This window comes from Eulemur rufifrons, chromosome 1 (assembly GCF_041146395.1).
Source record: "Eulemur rufifrons isolate Redbay chromosome 1, OSU_ERuf_1, whole genome shotgun sequence".
Lineage (NCBI taxonomy): Eukaryota > Metazoa > Chordata > Mammalia > Primates > Lemuridae > Eulemur > Eulemur rufifrons.
This window is the reverse complement of record NC_090983.1, coordinates 12,951,595-12,976,299: the sequence shown is the minus strand read 5'-3', so window position 1 is coordinate 12,976,299 and position 24,705 is coordinate 12,951,595. Positions and strand designations below refer to the sequence as shown.

Here is a 24,705-nt window from a genome sequence, read left to right as displayed (position 1 = left end):
TCCAGGGGGATGAGCTTTCCAACCCAAGTAAAAATTAAAACCAAATTACATACACTAATCAGCATTGCATAACACATCCGATTCATTTGCATGCAATGCAATTATCCTGATAGGTGCTGAATTCAACACCTCCAGCTGAGTTAGTGCACCTCCAGGGAACACAAGCACTGGGCTTTGTTCCTGTGCATTGGCTGTGTTCTCTTACGACTTTGATGGTAAATAAACTATCACTCCCAGCACCTTTAGACTTTGAACATCTGAAATAAAAACAATACAGATCTGTGCATGGGTAACACTAGCACAGCATTCAGGCTCCCTCAGAAGAGCAAAAAACAGGCTGATTCTGGTTCAGTGTTTCATTTCTAGAACATTCTATCTGATCTTGTGTTTTAGAAAACCACATTTGTTTTATATTATATAAAGAATTCTTCTTTTTCTTTACCCTGGACTTGCAGAGGAAGGGGACATTTTGAGGTTATCTTTTTTGTATCAATGACCCTTTGTCCAGCCAGTGACAAGGGATAGACTCTTTCCTGAAGGACTCTGCTGGTTTTGGAGGTAGCCACCCCTAAGGAAGAGGCTGGCAAGCAGGATGGTGGCTGGCTGGCCTGCAAATCCCTTGGAAACCTGCTCAGAAAAGATTGCCCAGGTTCAGAATTGATGGCAGTGAACCCAGTGTCAACATTAGTCTCTTCCTCAAGCTTCTGAAAGCTGCTTTCCCAGCTGAGCACCTTCATTCTAGCCCCAGGTTCAAGGTGAGGAGAAGGCAGATGCAGTTGGGTGCTTGTGGGTGGGCTGCTGGCCTGGAATGACCGGCAGGGGTGTTTCCACAAAGTGCCACTAGAGCCGACTGCTACTGGGCTCCCACTGGGCTCAGGAAGCTCCAGAGAATGCACCTGGAACCTCCTGGCTCGGCTCCTCCGGCCCCTTGGTTCTAGCGTCCTCTTTGCAGAGATAGGAGTCTGCCTGGAGCCCTGGAGAAGCATGTCAGCTCCTGCGGTGCCATTCGGGAAAGAAAGCTCTCCGTTCCTAACACCAACTCCTGGATTCAACTGGACCTATAGGACAAGGAAAGGAGGAACAAATTAAACATATTTTCCATTAACTAAGTGCCAAGAGCAGACCATGCCTCATTCACCCTTTGCCATGCCATGCCCATAGCAGACATTCAGTAAAAGTTGGTTAGAATGAATAGAAGTGACAATTCTATCCAATTATGAGGTGTATAATTAGCATCAGCTCTAAATATCTCTCTCTCAGGCTCCCTAAATTAAGACTTTAGGGAATCAAACGGCCATTTGGTAACACCACACTTCTGGTAGACCAAGTCGTTAAACAAAGCAAAGATGTTCACAGATGTTATTCAATGACCTCACTTGATGTTATAAACAATATAGTACCAACTATGCAAAAAGAAAACCAAAGAATCACAAAACGTTATAGTCAAGATAAGGACTGGAATAAGAATTCAATCTTTCAAAGCTGGTGGTCCTCCTTTTAGATCATGCTAACAACAACATATATCTTGAGCCATTCTAAGACATACAGGCACTCCAGGCATGATAATAATTTGGCACCTTTTGAAAATCAATAGTCTTGAAATTCTTGGGGCACCATTTATTTAGAGTAGAGGTCTGGTATTGTGTGGGAAAACAAAGAAGCAGACCAGCAGACCGCTTATATGGAAGCTCTGGTGTTTTGATCCCTGGCAAGTCCGCTTTGGTTCCAAATTTACAGCAAGTTAAGCAAAACTCCCAAGCTGCAGTTGACTATACTCTCCCTCCACAGATTGGAGTTCACCAACCCATCTTCCAGACATGGACTCTTGGAAGCCTCACATCCTACCCCATACACAACACTCTCCCCAAAAGTACTTCTGGAAAAGACAATTTTCTCCACCTTGTTAACAGCCCTTTGAAATTTGGTATTCAGGATCCGTCCCTGCCTGGCCCAGGGATTTTGTTTAATCAAATATCAAAAGGATGGTACAGAAGAACTTTAAATGCATATTATTAATTGAAAGAAGCCAATCTGAGAAAGTGACATACTGTATGATTCCAACTCTATGACATTCTGGAAATGGCAAAACTATGGAAACAGTAAAAAGATCAGTAGTTGCCAGGGGTTGGCAGGGGAGGGAGGGATGAATAGGCAGAGCACAGGATTTTTAGGGACGTAAAGCTATTCTGTATGTAACTATAATGGTGGATACATGTTCTTATGCATTTGTCAAAACCCATGGAATGTACACCACCAAGAGTGAACCCTAATGTAAACTACTGACTTTGGGTGATAATGATGTGTCAGTGTGGGTTCATCAGTTGTAGCAAATGTACCACTCTGGTGGAGTATGTTGATAGTTGGGGGGGCTGTGTGTGCGGGGTTAGGGAGTACATGGGAACTCTCTGCACTTTCTGCTTAATTTTGCTATAACCCTAACACTGCTCTGAAAACTAAAGTCTATTTAAGAGGAGGGGGGAAACGGTATGTATTTATCTCACAAGGCAAGAAGACATAAATCAGGACACTGAGAAAGTAGGTCTAGAAATGAGTAAATTACCATACATATTAACACAGTATTTGTATATATGATACACATGTATGTTCTCCCAATATTCTCTCTGATGGAAATGGTGAAGTGACTAAAACCGCAAAAACAAAAAACAAAAAAAAAAAAATCAAGGACTTCCATTGATTCTTTAGAATAGAAATTGACAAATATTTTCCGTGTAGCAGCAGATAGTAAATGTCTGAGGCTTGGCCGGCCATGTGGTCTCTATCCCGACTACGCAAAGCAGCCACAGACTATACAAAAATGAATGGCCTGGCTGTGTTTCAATAAAGCTCTATTTATGAACACTGAAATTTGAATCTCATATAATTTTCATGAGTCGTACATTTTTTTCCCAACCACTTAAAAATGGAAAACTATTCTTAGCTCCCCAGCCAGAGCCGGCCAACCTCTGCTCTATCAATGATTCTCATTCTCTCTCCTCCTTTGCCCCCACCACTGTCCCCCCTCCCCTCGCCCTCCCCCTCCTCTTCCCCCTCCTCCTCTCCTCCCCTCCCTCTCTTCCTCTCTCTCCTCCCCTCTTAAGAATAAGAAGGTTTTATCCAAACAATATCCTACCTGGAAGCCCAAAATATGAAACAGTTCAACTGGAGCAGCCCCTGGTTGAAAGTGAGGGGTAGCCTCTGCCTTCTGGGTTGATCTTAGCCCCTCCTCCTCCTCCCAGGTCCCTAGGGCTTCTCAGAACCCAGTTTGAAAACCACTACTCTAGGATCTCTAAATTCTATTCAAGCCAGCTCACTAGAGAGCTACCCTACTGGAACTCCCCACCCTGTCGCAGATGTGCTGCTGCTGAGTCACACCTCCACCTCCTGCTGGGAAGGCTTCTGCAGACCGGAAACTCTCTCTAGGGGGCGCTGTTGAATGGATGACCGTGTACCACAAGACAGCCCTTTTGCAAACCCACAGAGAAACGTCTGTTCTGAACTTTGCTACACAGTGGAACGACCTGGGGACCTTTAAAATACTGTGATGCCCGGCTCCTGTAGAGGATATTAGAAAAGGTGGAAATCTGGCAGTCCTGCAAACAGGACGTGGGATGTGATTGTTATCAGCCAGCTGCATACAGCAGGCTTTGGACTTGGGAGTGTCACTGATGTTGGGTCCCTGCCCTTTTCTTGATAGCCTTAAGGAACAACAAGGAAATAACAAGATAATTATAAGTTTAATGTGTATCGCCAAATAGATTTGCTTAGAACCGTGTGCATGCTGTATGACGCCAAAGATTTTAGCTATATGATCTTTGCTGTAAACACGTATGCCTTTCCCTACAATAGATACAGAGATTTGGAGAGGTTCAGGAGCTCTTTGAAAGGAAGAGGGTCTCTCCTCCTCCTTCAGCCTGAGATTGTGACACTCGTAGAGACGCTGGACGATCTCTACAATTGGTGACCCTGACACGATTCGGCCAACTCACACGTGGAGAATTTTCGACGGATTAACGGAATCGCAGTAAGGGACAGTCCCGACTCCATAATAGAGGACAGGGCCGACGTGTGTAATACTAGAAGGGGATTTTATCATTTAATTGTGAGTTATGGGTCAGGAACTCACTAAAGAACAGAAATTGTACTTTAAGACTTTACAACAATTATTAAAAGCAATTCAGTGTACAGTGGAACCGAAAGCATTACAACACCATTACTTTCGATTCGTGAACATTGCCCTTGGTTTCCAGATGCCGGCACTCTTGATCTTGAACTCTGGGAACAGGTAGGACGAGTTTTAAAGAGACAATCTGAGCAGGGTTTTATGACTAATGTTACTCTGCTGACAACCTGGAGCTTAGTACGTAGTGCTCTTTATCCATTATACATGACAGATGGCGATGGTCCAGATCTCCCCCTTTCTGCAACAGTGGAGGGGGCACCTCATGAAGAAGCAGGAGAGCCTATGGATAAACCTGAGCCTCTAATGTCTTTTGATTCCAATGAGTCAGATGAAAAGGAACTGCCATTTCTACCGCCATTAAAAGAGCAGGATGAATCACAGCCATCTGCCCCTACGGCCTGCTCTCATCCACCGCCTCCTGTGCCACTGTCAGGAGGAACTTACCATGAACCACCTCCTTGGACTTCACCCCACCTAAAGTTTTTTTCAGAAACTAATTTGGGGGCACGACCCTCCTTGATTGAGAGTTGTCTAATAGAAGGGTTCAAATCAGGAGACCCTGACACCTTTATGGCTGCCTTCCCTGTTGTGGTGAGAAATAAGAGGAGACAACATGAAACTCTCCCTTTTACTGTGTTTAAGGAACTAAAAAAGAGTTATCCGAGAAAATGGCCTCAATCTCCATTTACCACCGGCATGGTTGAGGCATTGGGAAATAGTTATGAAATGACTCCTTTTGACTGGAAAACATTAGTTTGTGTCCTAGTTTCATCAGCAGAATACACGGCATGGCTTATGGAATATAATGACTTAGCTATTCAACAATCCTTACAAAATTTAGATCATGGAATACCACTTAGTGTCGAAATGTTACAAGGCAGTGGCGTCTATGCTACAGTTCAAGCTCAAGCTCCGGCTGTTGCTAGACGATTTGTCCAGTGTTCAGCCTTAGCCATTCAAGCATGGAAACGTATCCCTATTAGTCAAACACAGGGATCATTTGTTACTATTTGACAAGGCGCTACCGAACCTTACACTGATTTTATCAATAGACTGCAAACAGCAGTGGAAAGACAAGTGCCTAAACAAGACACTACTACGCTTCTCATCCTACAATTGGCTTTTGAAAATGCTAATAAGGATTGTCAAACAGCATTAGCTCCCATCTGTACCTCCTCCTCAGATGTAGGAGCTTTTATTAAGGCCTGTCAACACGTGGGCACTACTGCTCATCTAGCTCAAACGTTTGCCGCCATGATGCAAGGAGGTGCTTGCTATAATTGTGGGAAATCTGGCCATTTAGCAAAAAATTGTAAACAATCACGGAACAATGGTAAAAGGAATAATTTGGGGAAAGAAAAACAGCCTTCTAAAACCTGCCCAAAGTGTGGAAAGGGCAAACATTGGGCTAATCAGTGCCGATCTAAATTTGAGAAGGATGGTAATCCTAAACAGGGAAACTAGAAGGGGGGTAGGGGCACTCCCTCCAGTGCCCTGAAAAATGTCTGGGGGAGCATTGGCCAGTCAGGCTCCTCCAGCCTTGGCCAACGAAATACCATTGCTGACCTCTCTGCCATGACAACCGGTAGTCCCGGGTTGGACCTCTCAACAATAGAGGAGATAGTTCTTAAGCAAGAAGACAAGGTGTACCTTATCACCACAGGAATCTTTGGGCCACTCCGGAAAGGATTTTTTGGGCTACTATTAGGAAGATCTAGTTGGACTTTAAAAGGAGTACAAGTTTTACCCATAGTAATTGACTCTAATTACCATGGAGAAATCAAAGTAATGGTAAAAGCTGTAGGCCTTCATGTTTTACCAGCAGGAACACAAATAGCTCAGCTCCTTTTAATTCTTTACTTACAGGGCAATACTCAAAATAAACAAAGAAACAGTAAGGGATTGGGTCATTCCAGTTCTACTGCATTCTGGTCTGCTCCAGTAACTGCACAAAGGCCTCAATTAATAGTCACTATTAAAGGAAAACAACTTCATGGAATTATAGACACAGGAGCAGACAAATTTATCATAGCTTCTCAATATTGGCCTACAGACTGGCCTATGATTAATGCCCCTGTTATGGTTCAAGGTGTCGGGGTTTATCAAACACCCAATTTAAGTGCCTTTCATCTTACCTGTGAAGGGCCAGGAGGTAAACGGGCCAATATCCAACTCTTTGTTATGAATATTCCCTTCTCCTTATGGGGAATAGATTGTCTTCAACAGTGGGGACTACAGCTTTCTATTTCCCCTTTCTAGGAGGGGCCACTGCTCTAATCCAGCCTTTAAAACTACAGTGGAAAACAAATAAACTGGTATGGGTTGAGCAGTGGCCCATTACAGCTGAAAACCTTTTACATCTCAAGGAACTGGTTCAAGAACAGTTAAAAACTGATCATATAGAAGAATCCAATAGTCCTTGGAATACGCCTATCTTTGTTATACCTAAAGAGTCTGGAAAATGGAGGTTAATACATGATCTTAGAGCCATTAATGCTATTATGAAACCTATGGGCCCTTTACAACCTGGACTGCCCTCCCCAGTTATGATCCCAGAAGATTGGCCATTAATAGTCATAGATCTTAAAGACTGTTTCTTTAATATTTCCCTACATCTTGATGATAAAGAAAAATTTGCCTTTATGGTACCTGCAATCAACCATCAAGAATCAGTAGCCAGGTATCAGTGGAAAGTTCTGCCTCAGGGAATGATGAATAGCCCCATTGTCTGTCAATATTTTGTATAGCCTGTTAGACAGATGTTTCCAAATACAAAAACATTCCATTATATGGACGATATCTTACTTGCTGCAGCTGCCACGCAGGAAGTTGAACAAGCCTATAAGAAAGTAACCCAAGTTACTCGTGAACAGGGTTACATATTGCACCAGAAAAGGTGCAAACTTCTAGTCCATGGAAATACTTAGGTTATATTGTAACACACAGGAGCATTCACCCACAATTTACAAAAATAAGCGCTCCTCAGCCTCTCACTTTAAACTCTTTACAACAACTACTAGGACAAATAAATTGAGTACGTCCCATCTTGGGTATTTCTACAGCGGAATTAACACATTTATTTAACACTTTAAAAGGTAACTCAGACTTAAATTCCCCTCGCTCTCTCTCTCTGAACAAGCATTACAGGAATTATCATTAGTGGAGGAAAAATTACAAGATTGTTTCTTATCTAGAATTAACCCATCTTACCCCATTGATCTTTTTCTCTTTAATACCAAACAGAGCCCATCTGGCCTGTTAGGACGGTTTATAACTTAATACACTGTTTAGAATGGATATTTTTAGACCACACTTATAAAAAAAAAGTTAATAAATACAGACATGTTAGCTCATATTACACAAAAGGGAAGGGCACACTGCATTCAGCTTTTGGGTTATGACCCAGCACACATATATATTCCTTTAAACCAACAAAATTTAGATACTTTATCAGCGCAAGACTTAAATTGGCAACGAGCTCTTTCAGATTATCTTGGACGATTGCTAATTCATTATCCTTCATCCAAATTATTACAATTTTTTCAAACTATTCCTATCACCCTACCTAATATTTTACAATCTACTCCTATCACAGGTGCTAAGATCATCTTCACAGATAGCTCTGGCAAAACAGGCAAAGCAGCCATAGCTTAGAAAGATGCCAAATGGAAATTACTTATATAAGAAAGGTTTCCAATACACTCAACAAGCTGAAATCAGAGCATTAATACTAGCATTAAATACCTTTCCTGACATCTCTATCAATATTACTAGTGATTCTCAGTATGCTGTACATGCTCTCCAAAACCTTGATACCTCCTTCATTAAGGACATACCTAATAAAAGTCCATTACATTTATTTATTAATTTACATGCTCTATTTTCTCAGCGATATCATCCACTTTTTATTACATATATTAGATCACATACTTCCTTACCTGGGCCACTTACAGACGGCAATAATTTTGTAGATAATATTGTATCTAATCAATTATGTCTCCTTGCCCAAGATACTACACACTTTCAGCAGGCATGCTTAGATCATGACTTCTTTCATCAAAATGCTAAGGCATTGAAAACTTTATCCCATTACTTTAACTCAAGCAAAACTTATCATTAAAACGTGCCCTGATTGTCAACAATTCTCTTCATCCCCTGTTACACTGGGTCCCGGAGTGAATCCACGAGGGCAGTTGCCGAATGATATTTGGCAAACTGACATTACACAATTACCTTATTTTGCACGTCTCAAATACACACATGTCACTATTGATACACATTCAGGCTTCATTCATGCCACGCCCTTATCAGGGGAAACTAGCCGTCATGCTTTCCAACGTTGTTGGAAACACTCACAGTTTTAGGATTACCCAAAATTATCAAAACAGACAATGGCCCTTGCTATTTATCAAAAAAATATAATTTTACCCTTCAAAATTGGAAAATTAAACATATCACAGGGATACCCTACAATTTTTCCTGGCAAGCTTTAGTAGAACGTGCACACCGTACTTTAAAAACTTATCTACTAAAACAAAAAAGGGGGGGAGCAAGGGACTGTCACCTAGAGAACAGATAGCTAAAGCCTTATTTACTTTGAATTTTCTTAATATTGGAGATGATGGCTATGGATCTGCTATGGATCATAGATTGGGAAAACATAATTTTAATCAATTAGATCAAAAGAAAGTGTTGGTTAAAGACTGGGTTAATAATTTGTGGCAAGGATCTTTTCTGGTATTAACATGGAGCTGAGGTGCAGTTTGTGTCTCTCGAGAAACAGGTCCAGAGTGGGTGCCTGCAGAAAGGGTGAAGCTATACCATGAGCTGGAAAACAACGGACAACCCCATCCTGCAAATGATGAATCTGACCCTGGAACAAAGGACAACGTTGACCAGGATGAGACAAGCTCCTCATGTGACTTGGGGACAACTAAAGAGGCTTGATCAAAAGGCAGTAACAATAATTAGAAAGGCTGGGACTGCCCCAACAGCAGAAAATCGATTTTTGGTATATTTGGCCATCATAGGTGAGGCTTCTAAACAGGCAGGACGATGGTTTCTACTCCTTTGAGGATGGTCATTGCTATCTTCAGCAGGTGCCACAGTTTATTAGAGTCATTTATGGAACCCACCTTTATTTCCTGTGTTTACATGGTGGATGTAGATCCTCCTTTGTCTTCTAATGACACAGGGTGGGCTGGTGGCGTTTGCCCATCACCATCAGGACCATCAACATCACATACTGCATGGTTACATAATAATGATTCCATACTATTTACTGCCAGCTACCCTCCTATTTGTTTTTCCACCTTACCAAATGTTGAGGGTTGTATACAAATCATTCCTCAGGAATATTTATATTATCAGCCTAAGAGTGGCAACAATACAGCTAATTTAACCTTCGTCTCTGCTTTAACTGTAAATACAACCATAAATATCAGTGTTACAACTTTTACTCCTGACCTGCCCATTTGTAGACCAAAAAAAAGATTGGAGATGTAAGTTTTATTCAGTACAATGGGCCCCATGCAGAAGAGACTATCCCAGAGGATTAACTTTGTTTAATAATGGAACTTTATGGGATCGGGGACCTCACGGGAAATGACATTCTTCGGGTAGAGAATTGGAATTCGGCAGCCCATCTAACCATTCCATTACTTGGGGTGAACTTGGATTGTCAGGTCCAGTCCTTCAACTCATGGACGGCGTTCATATGAGTCATATCCACACCAAAATATGGAGAATGGGATTGCCATTTTTGAATCATGTGTCATCCCATGGCAATTATACTAATAGTACTGGCATCTATACACTGTCTTTAAACAATAATGTCAGTGATTCAGTGATGATTTATACCACTCATCCTTATGTTTTCTTTTTTGGACAAAAACCTCCTAATATAACTCAACCTAATCCCTATTATAATATCTCTTGTGAGACTCCTTCTTGGTATAGCTCTTGTATTACATTGCAAAATGTTACTAATCTTAATATCACTTACATATTTATGTTAAAAAGAGGAGCACAAGCCTGGGTTCCTGTTAATCTAACAAGGACACGGCAAGGAGAATCTTCTTTACAGGTCTGACAATCTGCCTTACCAAAAATTAGACCCAAACGCTTCCTGGCTACTCTTATTGCTTTCTCAGTTTCAGCTATTATTATCCTTGGTACTGCGACAGTGGCTGCTGTGTCTCTTACTGAGTCAATACATGCAGCAGCTGTAGTGGAAGCAGTTCTAGTAAATGTTACACATCAAATACAAGAACAAACTGAAATTGATACAGGCACATTGGCTAGACTACAAGCACTTGAGGCAGCTATAGAATGGGTCGGAGACCAACAACAAGCATTTATTACTCAGCAAGGCCTGCAATGTGATTGGGAATATCGCACACAGTGCATTCCACCGTATAACAAATCCGCTTATCCTCGGAATGTGGTAAAATCTGATCTTCAGGGGGCCTTCAAATCTCATGCAGCATCTCAAGTACTACAATTGGAAAATTAACTACAAAATCAAATACAACAACTCCATTCAAATTTACAAACGGATACTTTACAAAAGCTACAAGATAGCTTTGCTTGGTTAGACCCCAGACAATGGTTTACAGGACTTAATATTAGAATTTGGGTCATGGCTGGAATTATCATACTCTTTTGTTTTCTGTTTCTAGCAATCTGCAAACAGTTGATTTCTATGACTCGCCGCATGGCTGTACACAAGCAGAAGCTGGACGCTTACGTGGCCTTCAATATCTACCATCAGGAACAATTTGATCATAATAAGAAAGGGGGAAATGTAGAGGGTATTAGAAAAGGCCTAAAGGCCTGGGTCAAGGGACTGTGACAAAGGTGGAAATCTGGCAGTCCTGAAAACAGGACTTGGGATATGATTGTTATCAGCCAGCTGCATACAGCAGGCTTTGGACTGCATGGGAGTGTCACTGATGTTGGGTCCCTGCCCTTTTCTTGATCGCCTTAAGGAACAACAAGGAAATAAAAAGATAATTATAAGTTTAATGTGTATCGCTAAATAGATTTGTTTAGAACAATATGCTTGCTATACGACGCCAAAGATTTTACCTGTGTGCTCTTTGCTATAAACACGTATGCCTTTCCCTACAATAAATACAGAGATTTGGAAAGGTTCAGGAGCTCTTTGAAAGGAAACGGGTCTTTCCTCCTCCTTCAGCCTGAGATTGTGGTCTGGAGCATTCTTCGTTGCACCATGATGCTTGTAGAGTCGCTGGATGATCTCTACAGCTCCCACTGCCAGACATTCAGATTTCACTGGGCCAGGGTACAATCCAGGCATCAGCAATTTTTAAATGATTCTTAACAGAGGAGAATGTCAACTTTTTTTTTAAAGAGAAGTCTAAGATCCTTAGACCATATGGCAAAAGTGAGTGCAGCATTATTAACATAGAAATGCAGATGTGTGCTGTTGGAATGAAGAATTTCCAGGAGAAACATAATGCTGAGTGATTGAGATAAACCCCCTGGGGGGAATAAAGCTTGCCAAAAAACAAACTGAAACACATTTGTAAGAATGCTGATCATTTAAAGCTCATCTTTCTAAGAAATATTTGTAAAATGTTACAAATTGAGAGCCAGGTTTCTCAAGTTCAAGGAACATTAGCAACTATGACGATTAACAGGAAGATTGACACTCATTATGACTCTAATCTCTCGAAAAGCAAGAGAAAACACGTCATTGAAAAATGATTAAGCTACTAAGGGGCAGACTCACATCACGAAGGGAAAGATAATATTGTTTCTTACTGAGAGTGATTCCAAGAAGATAGCAAAAGAGGATTTCTCCAACACTGGGAAAAAATGATTGCATGGAAACAAATTCTGTGGATACTAAGAAACCCCAAAACAGTGCCGGACTCGCTCAGGGGTTGACACCAGTCTTTTCGAATTAACTGATCCTTTCAAAGGTACTTATTTTAATCAATTGGCCAAAACCACTGATGTCAACCTGCTATTCTACAGCAACAGAAACTTCCTGAGCAATGCCTCTTTCATAGCATGTAAGCCAGAGCATTGAATGAGAGTGTAGAAGTATGTGTCTGTGTGTGTGTGTGTGTGTGTGTGTGTGTGTGTGTTGGGGGGGGGCGGTGTCTGGCTGTGTGGGGTATTTTGCGAGAGGTGACGGAGAATGAGTGGGAAATGAGCAGAGGAAGGAAGGAGGAGTTAATAGAATCCAAGAGAGTGCATCTGAGAGACTAAGAAATGAGAAAAAAAGAGCCCTTAAGAAATGCTAGAGAAGATGAAAATAAATTACTTCCAGAAAGACTGTGTTCTCTTCTTTTAAATGGCTAAAAAAGGACATAAGAAGGAACATACTAACTACCTGTTGAGAAAATGAAAGGGAACACATGCTTGCTTATGCCAAACTGACTTCTGCAGTATATACCTTCTTTAAAGAGACAAATTTAGTTCCTGAAAACAAATAGTAGTCAATAAATAGTCAACAAATAGTCAACAAATATTTCAGACGCAGCTGTCTGCCTAGTACTCAACCAGAAATAAACATTTACAATGAAATACTGAAAAGAGAGGGAGAGTCATAAAGTCCTACATTATATGACACAAGAATGAGAAAAATATCATTATCAGCTGTGTGTTACAAAGATTTAGGTGTTAAATGTTCTAGTTAGGAATGGGAATGAAAGTGCGCTTGAGCTTCCCAGGAGGTTTCAAAGAGAAAGTGCAATTTGATCAGAGCCTTACAGTTGGAGAATTGAACAGGAAATGAAAGAAATCTTGGATAAGGAATATCAGGTACTACGTGGCTGTAGATATACATACAATGGAATATTACTCTGCCATAAAAAGGGATGAAATTCTAATAAATGCAGCAACATGGACGAACTTTGAACACATCATGCTAGGTAGAAATAAGCCAGACATGAAAAGACAAATATCATATGATTCCACTTACATAAGGTACTAATAATAGGCAAATTCATAGAGACAGAAAGTAGAATAGAGGTTACAAGGTCTGGAAGGAAGGGGGAGAATAGTGAGTTTGGTTTAATGGGTACAGAGTTTTTGTTTGGGGTGAGGAAAGGTTCTGGAAATCGACAATGGTGATCGTTGCACAACACTGTGAATGTGCTTAATGCCACTGAAAAAATGGTCAAGATAGTAAATTTAATGTTATATATATTTTACCACAATTTTAGAAAAGAAAGGTTTTCTGAAATTTGGAAAAAAAAAAAAGATGAAAATGGTAAAGTTTTGTCATATTATATATTTTACCACAATAAAAAAATAAAAACCAAAGGTGCAGGAGTGAGCCTGGAGTTCTGGAAAGAAAGGGAGGAGGGTACCAGGCTGGGATGGCCAAGGAATGAGGCAGCAAGGGAGATATTGGGGGGGCTGGGGTTTAGTCCATTTTGCATTGCTTTAAAGGAAATCCCTGAGGCTGGGTAATTTATATAGAAAAGAGGTTTCTATGGCTCACAATTCTGCAGGCTGTACAAGAAGCATGGCGCCAACATCAGCTTCTGGCGAGGGCCTCAGGGAACTTCTAGTCAAGGTGGTGGTGGGGAGAGGGGTACAGGCATGTCACAGGTGAGAGGGAGCAAGAGAGAGGGGAGGGGGTGCCCATGTTCTTTTAAGTAACCAGCTCTTGCATGAACTAATAGAGTGAAAACTCACTCAGCACGAGATACCGCCCAAGCCCTCCCTGAGGGATCCGCCCCCATGACCCAAACACCTCCCACCTCCAACATTGGGGATTGGATTTCAACGTGAGCTCTGGAGGGGACAAACATCCAAACTGTATCAGGCCTGCTTGTGAAGGGCCTTGAAGGCCAGGCAAGGGTGTCTGAATGTTATTTGCTTGTCTTTTGTTATAGACCTGAAAAGGAACATACATCTGGGAGCCATTTAAAAATATATTCTGATAGCAACGCACAGGACGAAATAGAGGGCCTGGAGCCAGGGTGGAGGGTGCAAATGCTGGAACAATGATGGGTATTTGAAGTTATGTGGGTTTAAAAAGGAAGGTGGGAAAAAGTAATGACTCCAAAGGAAAATTAGAACAGCTGGGGACTGATTGGATATGGGGGTTCTGAAAATAGGAGGCTTTAAAAGTAACTGGTGTTTCAAGACCTGGGCAAATGGGGGAAGAATGAACAGAGCCAGAGAAGTTGGAGGTGGGGAGGGCTGTAAATGATGACTAAGATTTTGCTTGGATTAAATTTGACATGAGGATGAGACATTATGTTTAAATGGTCTTATAGGGAACAGGAAATGGGCTAAAACCTCAAAAAATAGAGGAAGTGCAAAAGCAGGATTAAGTTAAACAAAAGTGATAACCAAATCTATAAAGTGATTTTTTTTTATTCCTTAATCTTAGGCGGAAACCTTCAGTGTAGGGCAGTGGTCCTCCACCAGGGGTGACTCTGCCCCTCAGAGGGCATTTGGCAAAGTCTGGAAGCATTTTGGTTTGTCACAACTATGGGGGCAGTGCCGCTGGCATCCAACGGGTAGAGACCAGGAATGCCACTAAACAGCCTGCAATGCACAGGACTGTCCCCACAGCAAAGAATTATCTGGCCCAAAACGTCCATAGTGCCAAGGTTGAAAACACCTGACTGGGGGATAGGAAGACACAGTGGAGTCTTGGAGAAAAAAAAAAAAAAAAAAAAAAAACAGAAAAGGAATAGTCAGAGAGAATGAACCCCTTAATTAAAAGATCCGGGTTACGGAAGACCACAGAGGAGGGAATTTCAAAAAGGCAGGACGGCCAACATGCACCACTGCTCCCGGTGCCTTGTCCTCAAGCACTGCTGGCCTGTGAGAGACCAGTGTCACCTACTGCTGGAGGAAGAAGTCAGAGTGCAGGAGGACAGAGGAAGGTTGGCAACTCAAGGTGGCAAGAATGCAGACGACTCAACTGAGAGACTCGGCGTGGAAAGAAGGCAAGATACTCGAGCTGTCGAGTCAAGGAAAGTTTGCTTGTTTGAATCTGACGGAGAAGTTACTTCTGTTACCTCTGCTGGTAACAGAGAGGAGACCAAAAATGCCATGAGCTTATCAAGTAAGCAAAGAAACAAACAGGAGAGCAAGATCCAGAGGAGGAGAAACCCACAGAGTGAAGAATCCGACAGTGGGCTTGAATGTGCACATCCTACCGATTAAGTCCATTAGAGCAAAAATTCCCCAAATGCTTGTCAACAAGCTTTTTAAAATTAGAAGCTTGAAAGTAACCTCTAATTAAAAACAAATATTTGTTGGTAATACTGCAATTTAAAAAAAAAAAACTCTGCTTGCAACCTTATCCAGTAAGTTATTCTTATTAAAAAGGTTACTTAAGATGTGGAGAAAAAAGTAGCATCAGAGAAACTATTATTAAACTTGAGGAGAAGAAAAAGTGTCAAGTTTGGCTACAAAGTTAGAAATAAAAAAATTATCTAAAGATAGACTGAATTATCTTGTTTTGAAGGATTTGTCATAGGTATCATGTTTCTTAAAATTCTAATGAAAATCAAAACACTATACATTAAAATCTTTTATAAAAGAAACAAAAATTGTGTGTTCAAAGCTTGAACTTTGGAGATAGAGAGACCTGAGTCTGAAACCTGACTCTGTCTTTTGCTTCCTGCGTGACCGTGGGCAAGTTATATAAACTTCCTAAGCCTCGGTTTCCTGATGGGTAAAATGGAGCTGTTTATAGTGAAACCATGCAACACGGTACCTGACATCTAAGTGTTCATTAAATGTCATATCTAATATCATCTTGTTACATTAACTCTCTGCTTTCCATAAGTAGATTATGAAAAGCTATACACAAAGACTTAAAAGATTGATAATTGTATCAAATATTTTTGGAACATTTTCGGCAATCTGACTTTCAAAGTTAGTATAGAAAAACCAATCTCAGTACTAGAGAGGTACATATCTCATGCTCTTGAAAAGTAATATTAAAATTGCTTAATCCATCTACTACCACCGTCTGCTGTCACTGTGCCCCGCAGGCTGCCTGGTGCCCGGGGGAGCGTGCAGCGCCCCATCAGACTGTGGGGTCAGCGTGACGCTGCACAGAACACCTACCCCAAGGTCAACCGAGGCACAGCCGTCTCTTCTCCCACAGGGTCATGAAATATAGATTTTGCTGGGACATTTCAAGTAGCTTCCAGGGAGGTTTTATCTTTTAATTTATGAAGTTTCTCCTGCTGAACGTCAAACAGAATGATAATTCAGTTCAAACTCAGAGTTCTGCCAGAAGCCTGGCACCAAAGTCATGGATTCTACACACCTGGATTTGCCCAAGCCAGGGGCACCCAAGAGAGGGATGCATCAGCAGGGGAACCAAGGTAAGGGGATCATAAGTGTGGCAAACTGAAAAAAAAAAAAAAACCTATAAAAAGTACAAAAGACTGTAACTTTGGACAAATGTGCCCAGTCATAGAAAGCCGAGAAGCCGCGGTAGCTGACTAGAGATACTGCATGTGGTTGATTTGACAAAATAGCTGATGTGATTTAGGGCAGGGTTTACATTGCAGGAGGTTTAAAGAGAAAAGGGCTTCATCATCCATGCTACCTTCCCTCAGCACACACCGACACCATCACCACTACCAGTGGCAACACAAGGAGAAGACAGAGGGACGGCTAAAGTGGAGAAAGGGAAGACTGAATCCAATATGATTTTGCACCCACTAGGAACTGAGACAGCAGGATTAAAAGTGCCACGTGGAGAACAGGGCCTAGAACAGAGTCTGGCCCAGAGCAGGTGTTCAATTAATATTTGGGAAATGAATAAACATGGACTGACTTGCTCATTTATTCATACATTCACTCATTTACTGAGCATCTAGTAGATACCTTCATATCATGCTCATCAAAAACGTACATTCTAGACTCTGAGAAGCATCAGACAGTCTGCAATGACAAGATGTATGTGCCAGACACAGGAGTGAACCAAAAAGTCCCCACTGCCTTGGCTGCCACGTTCCTGATGGTCCGGCCTCTGGCCACCTGCCCATCCTCTTCCCCGACCCCCTCCCTTCACTCCAGCCACGTGGGACCTCAGGCCGTTTGCAGTTTGCTGGGCGTGCCCTGCTAACCCTAACCCTAACCCTAACCCTAACCCACCAACACTGTCACCCACAGTCTCTTTTGCTTGGAACACCCTTGCTCCCGTCTCCAACTGGCTAATTCCTGCCGCGCCGTCCAGCCCAGGCAGGCCCCGGCGTGACTCCTCAGGAAAGCTTTCTCCATCGTCCCCACATGCTCAGGTCCCCTGCACACATGCCTCTGTCCTGGCCCTGTGGAAGAATTGTCTGTGGAGAGGTTAATTTGTGGTTATGATTCTTCCTTGAACAGGTATCATTTTCTTTTTTTCTTTTTTTTTTTTTGGCATCATTTTCTTACTTTTGGTGGACACCAGTCACTTGGGGCCACTTAGTGTTTGTCAGGGGAGACGCTCTGATCTTCGTCAGAGACCCTCAACCTCCACTGAAAGTCCCACAGAACAGTCCAGCTTCACACAGAATCTACTGCAGAGGGTAGAGACTTCACCGCAGGACTAAACTAACCCATATGGTCCTATCCCGCTGAATGTAATAAATGATTTACAGACGAGAATCTGATCCCAGCTAGTCCGGCTGAAGTGAAGTCCAGAAATGTCATTGGGCCATTGTGGGGTGACGCACTCAGAGCCCACGTGAAGGATGCATGTGGTCCTTGGAGCTGCTGGCAGCCAGCGGGGACCCCACGGAGGTGATCATCTGAGGACAGAGCAGAGCTGCAATTTGGGGCCTAACCCTGCAGTTTAAGGCTTGGGCTACTTACAAGGAAGTTCGGACTGGGTTTTCTATCCTGAAAAACTCACTCCATTCTAAGAGTGGAGTAGCTACGAGTTGTCTTTTATGGCTGCGGTCCCCAAGCCCCGGTCCTCGGCCTGTTAGATACCGGGCAGCAGAACTCCGCCGCCCCCCAACCCCACCTCATGGAAAAATTGTTTTCCATGAAATTTAGGAAGGGGGCGCTGCACAGCAGGAGGTGAGCTGCTGGCGCCAGCAAAGCTTCATCTGTATTTATAGCCACTCCCATCCCTCCCATCACGCCTGAGCTCCGCCTCCAACCCCACCCCAGCCACCCACATCCGTGGCAAAACTGTCTTCCATGCAACCGGTGCCAAAAAGGTTGGGGACCGCCGTTTTATGGCACATTATAGCCAAGCCTTTGTATACTTTCCTCAGGCACTTTTATGATATGAAGCCAGCAGCAGTATTCTCCAGAAGACAATCCCCCACTTTGTTTGCAAAAGCTCAGACCTATTGACAGGGAGGAGACCAAGGGGAGCGGACCCAAGTGCGTTTTGGAGGGAAGAAGCAGAGGTCCATGAGGTTTGGAGCTCCCCAAGAGCTCAGGAAGGGGGTGACGTCTCCAAGGGGAACACTGAGAATGAGGTACTAACACTCTGCTCCCACCTGGGAGGCGGCCAGACTCCTAAAACAAACCGGAGAGGAAGAGGGCTATTTTCATATCACTCTTGGGTTTTCTCTTTATCCAAAAAACTCTTCTACACTCCCCAAATTTGAATCAACTTTCCAAAGTAACTGAGTTGTATGAGCTGTGGTTCCAAAGTAAAAACATCAGAATGATTAAGGAGTAGGAATGATTAAAACTGTGCCCCCTGCTGCACACACATACTATAATTTTTGTTTGACACTGAGGTTGATTTTAAGTTCTAGAGATTCACTAAGACTGGTAGAGAAACTTTAGATGCCTTGGGAATTGGGAAGTTATATAATAAGCAACATACCTATGTAAACAGGAAGGTAAATAATTTCGAAATAATTTACTATAGAATCAATATGATTTATATTTTATTAACCAAGAAGTCGAAGTGATGACAACAAAATTAACTAAAGGGAAAGACAAGCCACCTCGCAGCCTACTATTATTATACTTTATCCAACAGGCTGTAAGGGGGTTTCTGATCATTTCTCAAGGACAGAAGCCACAGAATATTTTGCTGTGAATATCATGTGCCTTGGGCAAGTAACCAAACCCCTCTACACTTCAGTTTTCTCATCTGCAAAATGGGGAAAATGGTAGATTCCTAGGTTTTTACAAGTATTAAATAAAATTATCAATTTAAAATTCTTATGATAGGGCATAATATGAACAATAATAGCTAAAATTGAGTTGTGGGTGCTCTCTTAACCATGGACTTTATAAGTGTTAAGGCATTTAGAGTGGATGGTAACTGTACTATAGGAAGATGCTCATACTGTACGACCTTCATTGTGTTGGTGAAGACACTGAGGCCTGTGGTCCTACAGCTACTAAGTGGCAAAGTTCCACTGACACATCGTACACGCAAGAGACCACACATGGTAGCTGTCATGATCAAATACACTCATACTCTGTTAGGTTTCGATAGCATGGTTACCAAAGAAGGCTTTAATTTCAAGATTGTCTTTTGAAAGAGTTCTAACCAACGTGATTTGTAATAAAATTTGAGAGTGATACAAGATACTTAAAAATTGAGTCAACAGGACTGCAAACTTAACATCCCCAAACATTACTGTGACCTGAACTTCCTTAGGCCAGACAGAAAGAGTTTGTGATACTCCTGAGCCCAAAGAGTGGACAAAGGATTGACATCTAGTTGATTAGCACAGGAAAAGGCAAGCTGAGAAAGGGCACACTGTCTGATTCTACTACAAATACTTGTGTCAGCTATAATTTCACTGAGTCTGAACTTTCTTATCTGTCAGATGAGATTTTATTAGATCAGTGACTGTCGACCCTGCCACATATTGGAATCATCCAAGGAGCTTTGAGAAAAATACCTAGGCCTGGGTTCCCCCTGGAGATTCAGTTCTGACTGGCCCGGGGTGGGAATTTTTGAAAGCTTGGAGGGATCCTAATGCATAACCAAGTTTGAGAACCCCTGGTTTAGGCCTACTCAGATGTCAAATTACACAGCTCCCTATGCATCCATGAGATCATAGAGACAAAGCAGAAATACCTGAAGCAGAATCTTGTTGCCATCGTAGTCCTGAGTCTGCCACCGCGTGCTGCTGATGGGAACGCAAGGATTCGGTAGGAGAGGCACTAACTGGCCGATCTCCTGAACCTTGAACTGCAGCACCGAAGACTCTTTCGGGTCCACAGACATGCCCAGGGGCAGCTGCTTCAGGGCGAGCTGCAGGACAAAGCTCTCGGTGGCGTAGAGCACAAAGAAACAAAAATTACTCTTTTGCAAGGTGGCATCTCTCTGCAGGATCATCTCGTAGAGCCTGATGGCGTCCTCATAGTTATCGAAACTGCAGTAGAGCGTCACCCTGAGGATCTCGGCGCCCCGGGGCACCTGCCTCACGCCCCAGACGGGCATCTGGCTGTCCAGGCTGTAGAACTCCTGATTGGCCGGAAGGTAGGGACACAGCGTCCCCTGGGCATCCCGGGTGGGGTAGCACTGCCACGGCGAGCGCTGGAGGGAGTCCAGGGCGCGAAATAGCCGCTCCTCTCCGAGGCTTTCGTGCAGGAAGAGCAGGACAGACATCCCCGGGAAGCGGGATCGCCTGGGGTGGGCCTTTTCATAGGATTTCACTGGACTGACCCGCTCAGACACCAGAAAGAGACGGACCTCTGGGCAAATGCAAGCCAGGAGCTGGTCCAGGGTCCGCTGCAGAAGCGAGCCGTGCCCCGAGTTGGCAAGGAGATGGACGGTCATGGCCAGAGGCCCCTGCGTCTCATCCATGGTGGAACCGCCTGAGGACGGCAAAGAAAGCGAGCGTGGAGGTGCCGCCGTTCAGGCTTCTGAAATGAATGAAGGAGCGGCGAAAACCCTGGGCTGCAGCAGCTGCTGAGCGCCGGGCTCTGGCCTCCTCACCGGACGCACAGGAGCTCCTGGCCGCCCGGGCGCTCGCAGGGAGAGCAGCTCGGTCAAGTCCAGGCTCAGCAGCCTCTGCTTCACACAACAGCCGCGGGGTCGCGTCATGCAGCTTGTGCATAAAGTTAACTGTTGTGTTTGGCTTTTTCAGGCGTTTCCCAGGGTTTCTGTTTGACCTAAAAACCTATAATCCTGAGAAACACCCGAGAGGGTGGTTCTGACAGACACTCAGTATAAAGGAAATGACCTGGCTGAAGGGAACATGAGTCGCTCTGTTAGGCTGATAGCAATCTGTTTAGCTGAAAAGACATCCATTTCACTGACCCACAATGGGTTCTGATTTCCTACTTAGTTTCGTAGTGTTTACAGTAGCCTGCCAGGCCACCTGAATACAATGACTTCTTTAAAACAATTCTCAAAACTTGTCCGCCTGCCAGGTTTCTCTTACCCTTTGTCTTTTTATTTCATTTTGGTTTTGAACGTTTTATGCTAGGGCATGAAGAGAAGCTATTTTATCTAAATAATTTTGACTTCACTGAAAATTATGTGCTCTACTGAAAAGTCTGAGTGTGCTAAAAAGATGTGGAGAAACTAAGTCATCCTTTATTCATGCGAATTCTCTAGAAAAAATGAGAGCTTTCCAATAATTGTTCATATAATTATAATTAACAATTATAATAATTTTTCATATTTATTGAGGATCTACTATGTACCAGTCATAAACTGTTCTAAAATTTAATTTAATCCTGCAACCAACTTATGAAGAAGAGACTACTATCCCCAAATTGCTGATTAAAAAATTAGGGCATAGAAAAGCTAAATAACTTGCTTAAAGTTTCAGAGCTAAGAAGTGGCCAAAGGAAGATTTGAACCTAGGAACTTGCTGCACTGCCTCTCTGGGGTCCAGAAGTCCCAGCCCGGATTTTCTTCCTACGAGTAAGGAAGAGATGGCAAAGCAAGTTCTAGTTGAGGACACATTTTAGCCAGAGACTCTTGTGCTGTTGAGTCTTAAATGGAATAATCTTCAATGAGAATGTTGTCAGGCTGTAAACATAACACTCACCCTAATGTGTCCTAAACATTAATTTGAAAGTCATTTGCTATTCTGATAGCTGTGCTACTAAATAGGTGTAGACAAGTACATTCTTCTAAACATAATTCTTAAAAGAAGCAATTTACTAATGCTTATAATGGGACACAGTGTGACTTATTTTTTGTAAATTAAAAAACTCTTTTGTGATGAAAAATATAACTTACCCTAACTTTTATTTTATATATGTGGATTCCTTTAATAGCATAATAACCATAAATATGTTTATTCATCCGAAACATTGAGAGCCAGGCACTGTGCCAGGAACAGAGGATGGATAATCACCATGTCCCCACCCTAAATGATGTGGTCAGTGCCAGGAGGAAGGTCACTGCAGGGTGCCAGGGGGACCCCCAGCAGGAAAGTCAAATATTATTATCCAAGGAAAGGAATTATTTGTGTTCAGATTTACTTCCTAAATCTAACCTACATTTCTAATCATTTGAGTTTCATAATTCCTAAACTTTCTGTATGGGAAAAACATATAAATACAATTTATAACAGATGAATTATTTTTTAATTACCATGAGCAGCTCAGCAATTAAATTCGTTTTGCTTTAACTTTCCAAAAAATCATTAGCTTTTTTTTAAAGGCATCATAGCTCTCAAACTTTTTTTTTTTTAAAGTTTACCTTAATTCATGTCACGCATTGGCATTGGAAGGCAATAACCTTCCCATCCCTCCGGACGAGCACACACTCCTTTCCCATCCTTCCCCGTACAGCTGGCTATACCTTTGCTCTGGGCAAAACTCTGCTTTTTGAAACAGACTGTGAAATTCTGGAAATAGCTGTAAAGATTCAAGGAGAAAAATTATACCCCTGAGACAAAGGTATTAACTCGGAACGTTTTATACAAGGGAAATGTTTAAGCTCTTTTATAGGAAAAGGTTTTGCTTCTTGATGTTGTTTTAATCTTCCATCTAATGCTGGAAACATATTCTTTTCTTCTCCAGGTTGTCATTTCTGACAGGATTGAAAAGATTTCTTTAATCCGTTGGCAGCCAAAGTGCCAAGAAATCGGGGCAGAGGCCAAGAGGCGGGGAACCCCCATCTCCTTTCTGACTGACGCCTCACAATGACTTCCCCAGGCACAGCGTGAGATACCCACACTCCAGAAAACTGCCTGCACTCCGTCCCTCCTTCCACCCACCACAAATGCCAGAGTCTCAGCGGTGCTCCATGACACTCTGTTTTTGCATGATGTGTCTGTTGAAGGCACAGACAAAAATACTAAGGGAAATCATTAGCTTTGACTCTCAGTACCTAGACAGCTGATGCTCCATCCTCTACCTTATTTTTCTTAAACTTGGCAACGATGCCCAGGTTTCTGACAACCACCAGCTCCTGGGGGCAGCCAGGTGGTCCATGCCTCACGGCAAAGTGGGGTACTGGTGACAGGTAGTGCAAGGAAACCCAGGAAATCAGCTAGTAATGAGGATTTGTTGGAACCTGTGGGAGTCCTCAGGGATTTGTCCCTTCTGCTAGTCTCATAAACCCTATGGGATACATTAAAACCCTGAGATTCCCACCACTGCCCCAGGAAAGCTTTGAGAAAGTTTCTTTCCATCTTTAATTTATACAGTATGTTTATTTATCTCACACAGTGAGAGCCAGGCACTGTGCCAGGAACTGAGGGTAGATAATCACCACGTCCCCACCTTAAATGACGTAGTCAGGGCCGTGAGGATGTGCACTGTCGGATGCCATGGGGACCCCCAGGAGGAGCCACTGACCTGGTGGAGAGGGGCCCGGAAGCCTGGAAGAAGAGATGGTACTAGAAGTCCTGAAAAGTCAGGGGGAATGAGCCAGGCAGGTGAGGAGATGGGGTGGGGACTCCAGGGACAGGGGAGAGGCTGCACCCGGAGAAGAGCCTCAGGACTGTGTCCCCCTGGTCATCTGCAGCAGTTCAGGATGGCTGGAGGGTGGGGACGACAAAGGGGAGGCTGGAAGACAGCCAGGGGCCTGACCAGGAAGGGCCTTGCACCAGGAAAGGTTTGGGTTCCATTCTAATGGAAGAGAGACTGGCACATAGAAGGAAAAACTGCTTCGAGGAAACCGTGGGCCCGCACGGCACATGCAAAGTCCACGGACAGTCTTGTTAGCTGGTTGGAAGTGGGCAGAAAGCTGCAGTGGCCGGTTCAGGAAGGCCTCCCAGGGTGGCACGTACAGGTGTTTGGGTGAGGCCGTCAGTCACCAAATAGGGAATCCTGGAGAGGGGGCGTCTGGAGTGAAGAGGAGGCACGCAGGGTGGCCGCGTGCATGCAGATGCCCGTGGGACGCTGGGTGGATGTGACCATTTCACTGCAGCTTCAAGGGAGCAGCAGACCAAAGGACATGGAGTCGGGAGCCACAGCGGGGGATGGGTGTGATGGCCCAGAAAGGGAACACAGGACAAGGAGAGGAGAGGGAAGGGGACATGGCACTGTCTGGATAGATGTGGTCATTTACTGTTTCAGGATAACATCTGTGACACTCCAACTTAGTCAAGCAAACTCAAAAGAAGCAGCTGTCACTAAGCAGACAAGACCTCAGGAACCTCCAGGCCTCTGTTTTCCTTGTT

General features: G+C 43.2%; 1 protein-coding gene across 1 annotated transcript; it reads right to left on the bottom strand.

The window, feature by feature from the left end:
• Window positions 1–413: 413 nt before the first annotated feature.
• On the bottom strand, window positions 414–20,921 carry FAM124B (family with sequence similarity 124 member B). The gene is made up of 2 exons (XM_069466799.1): window positions 20,190–20,921; window positions 414–1,058 (listed from the first exon to the last, which is right to left on the bottom strand). The coding sequence occupies exons 1-2, from the start codon at window positions 20,919–20,921 to the stop codon at window positions 414–416; spliced, it is 1,377 nt and encodes a 458-aa protein (XP_069322900.1).
• Between the last annotated feature and the right edge of the window lie 3,784 nt (window positions 20,922–24,705).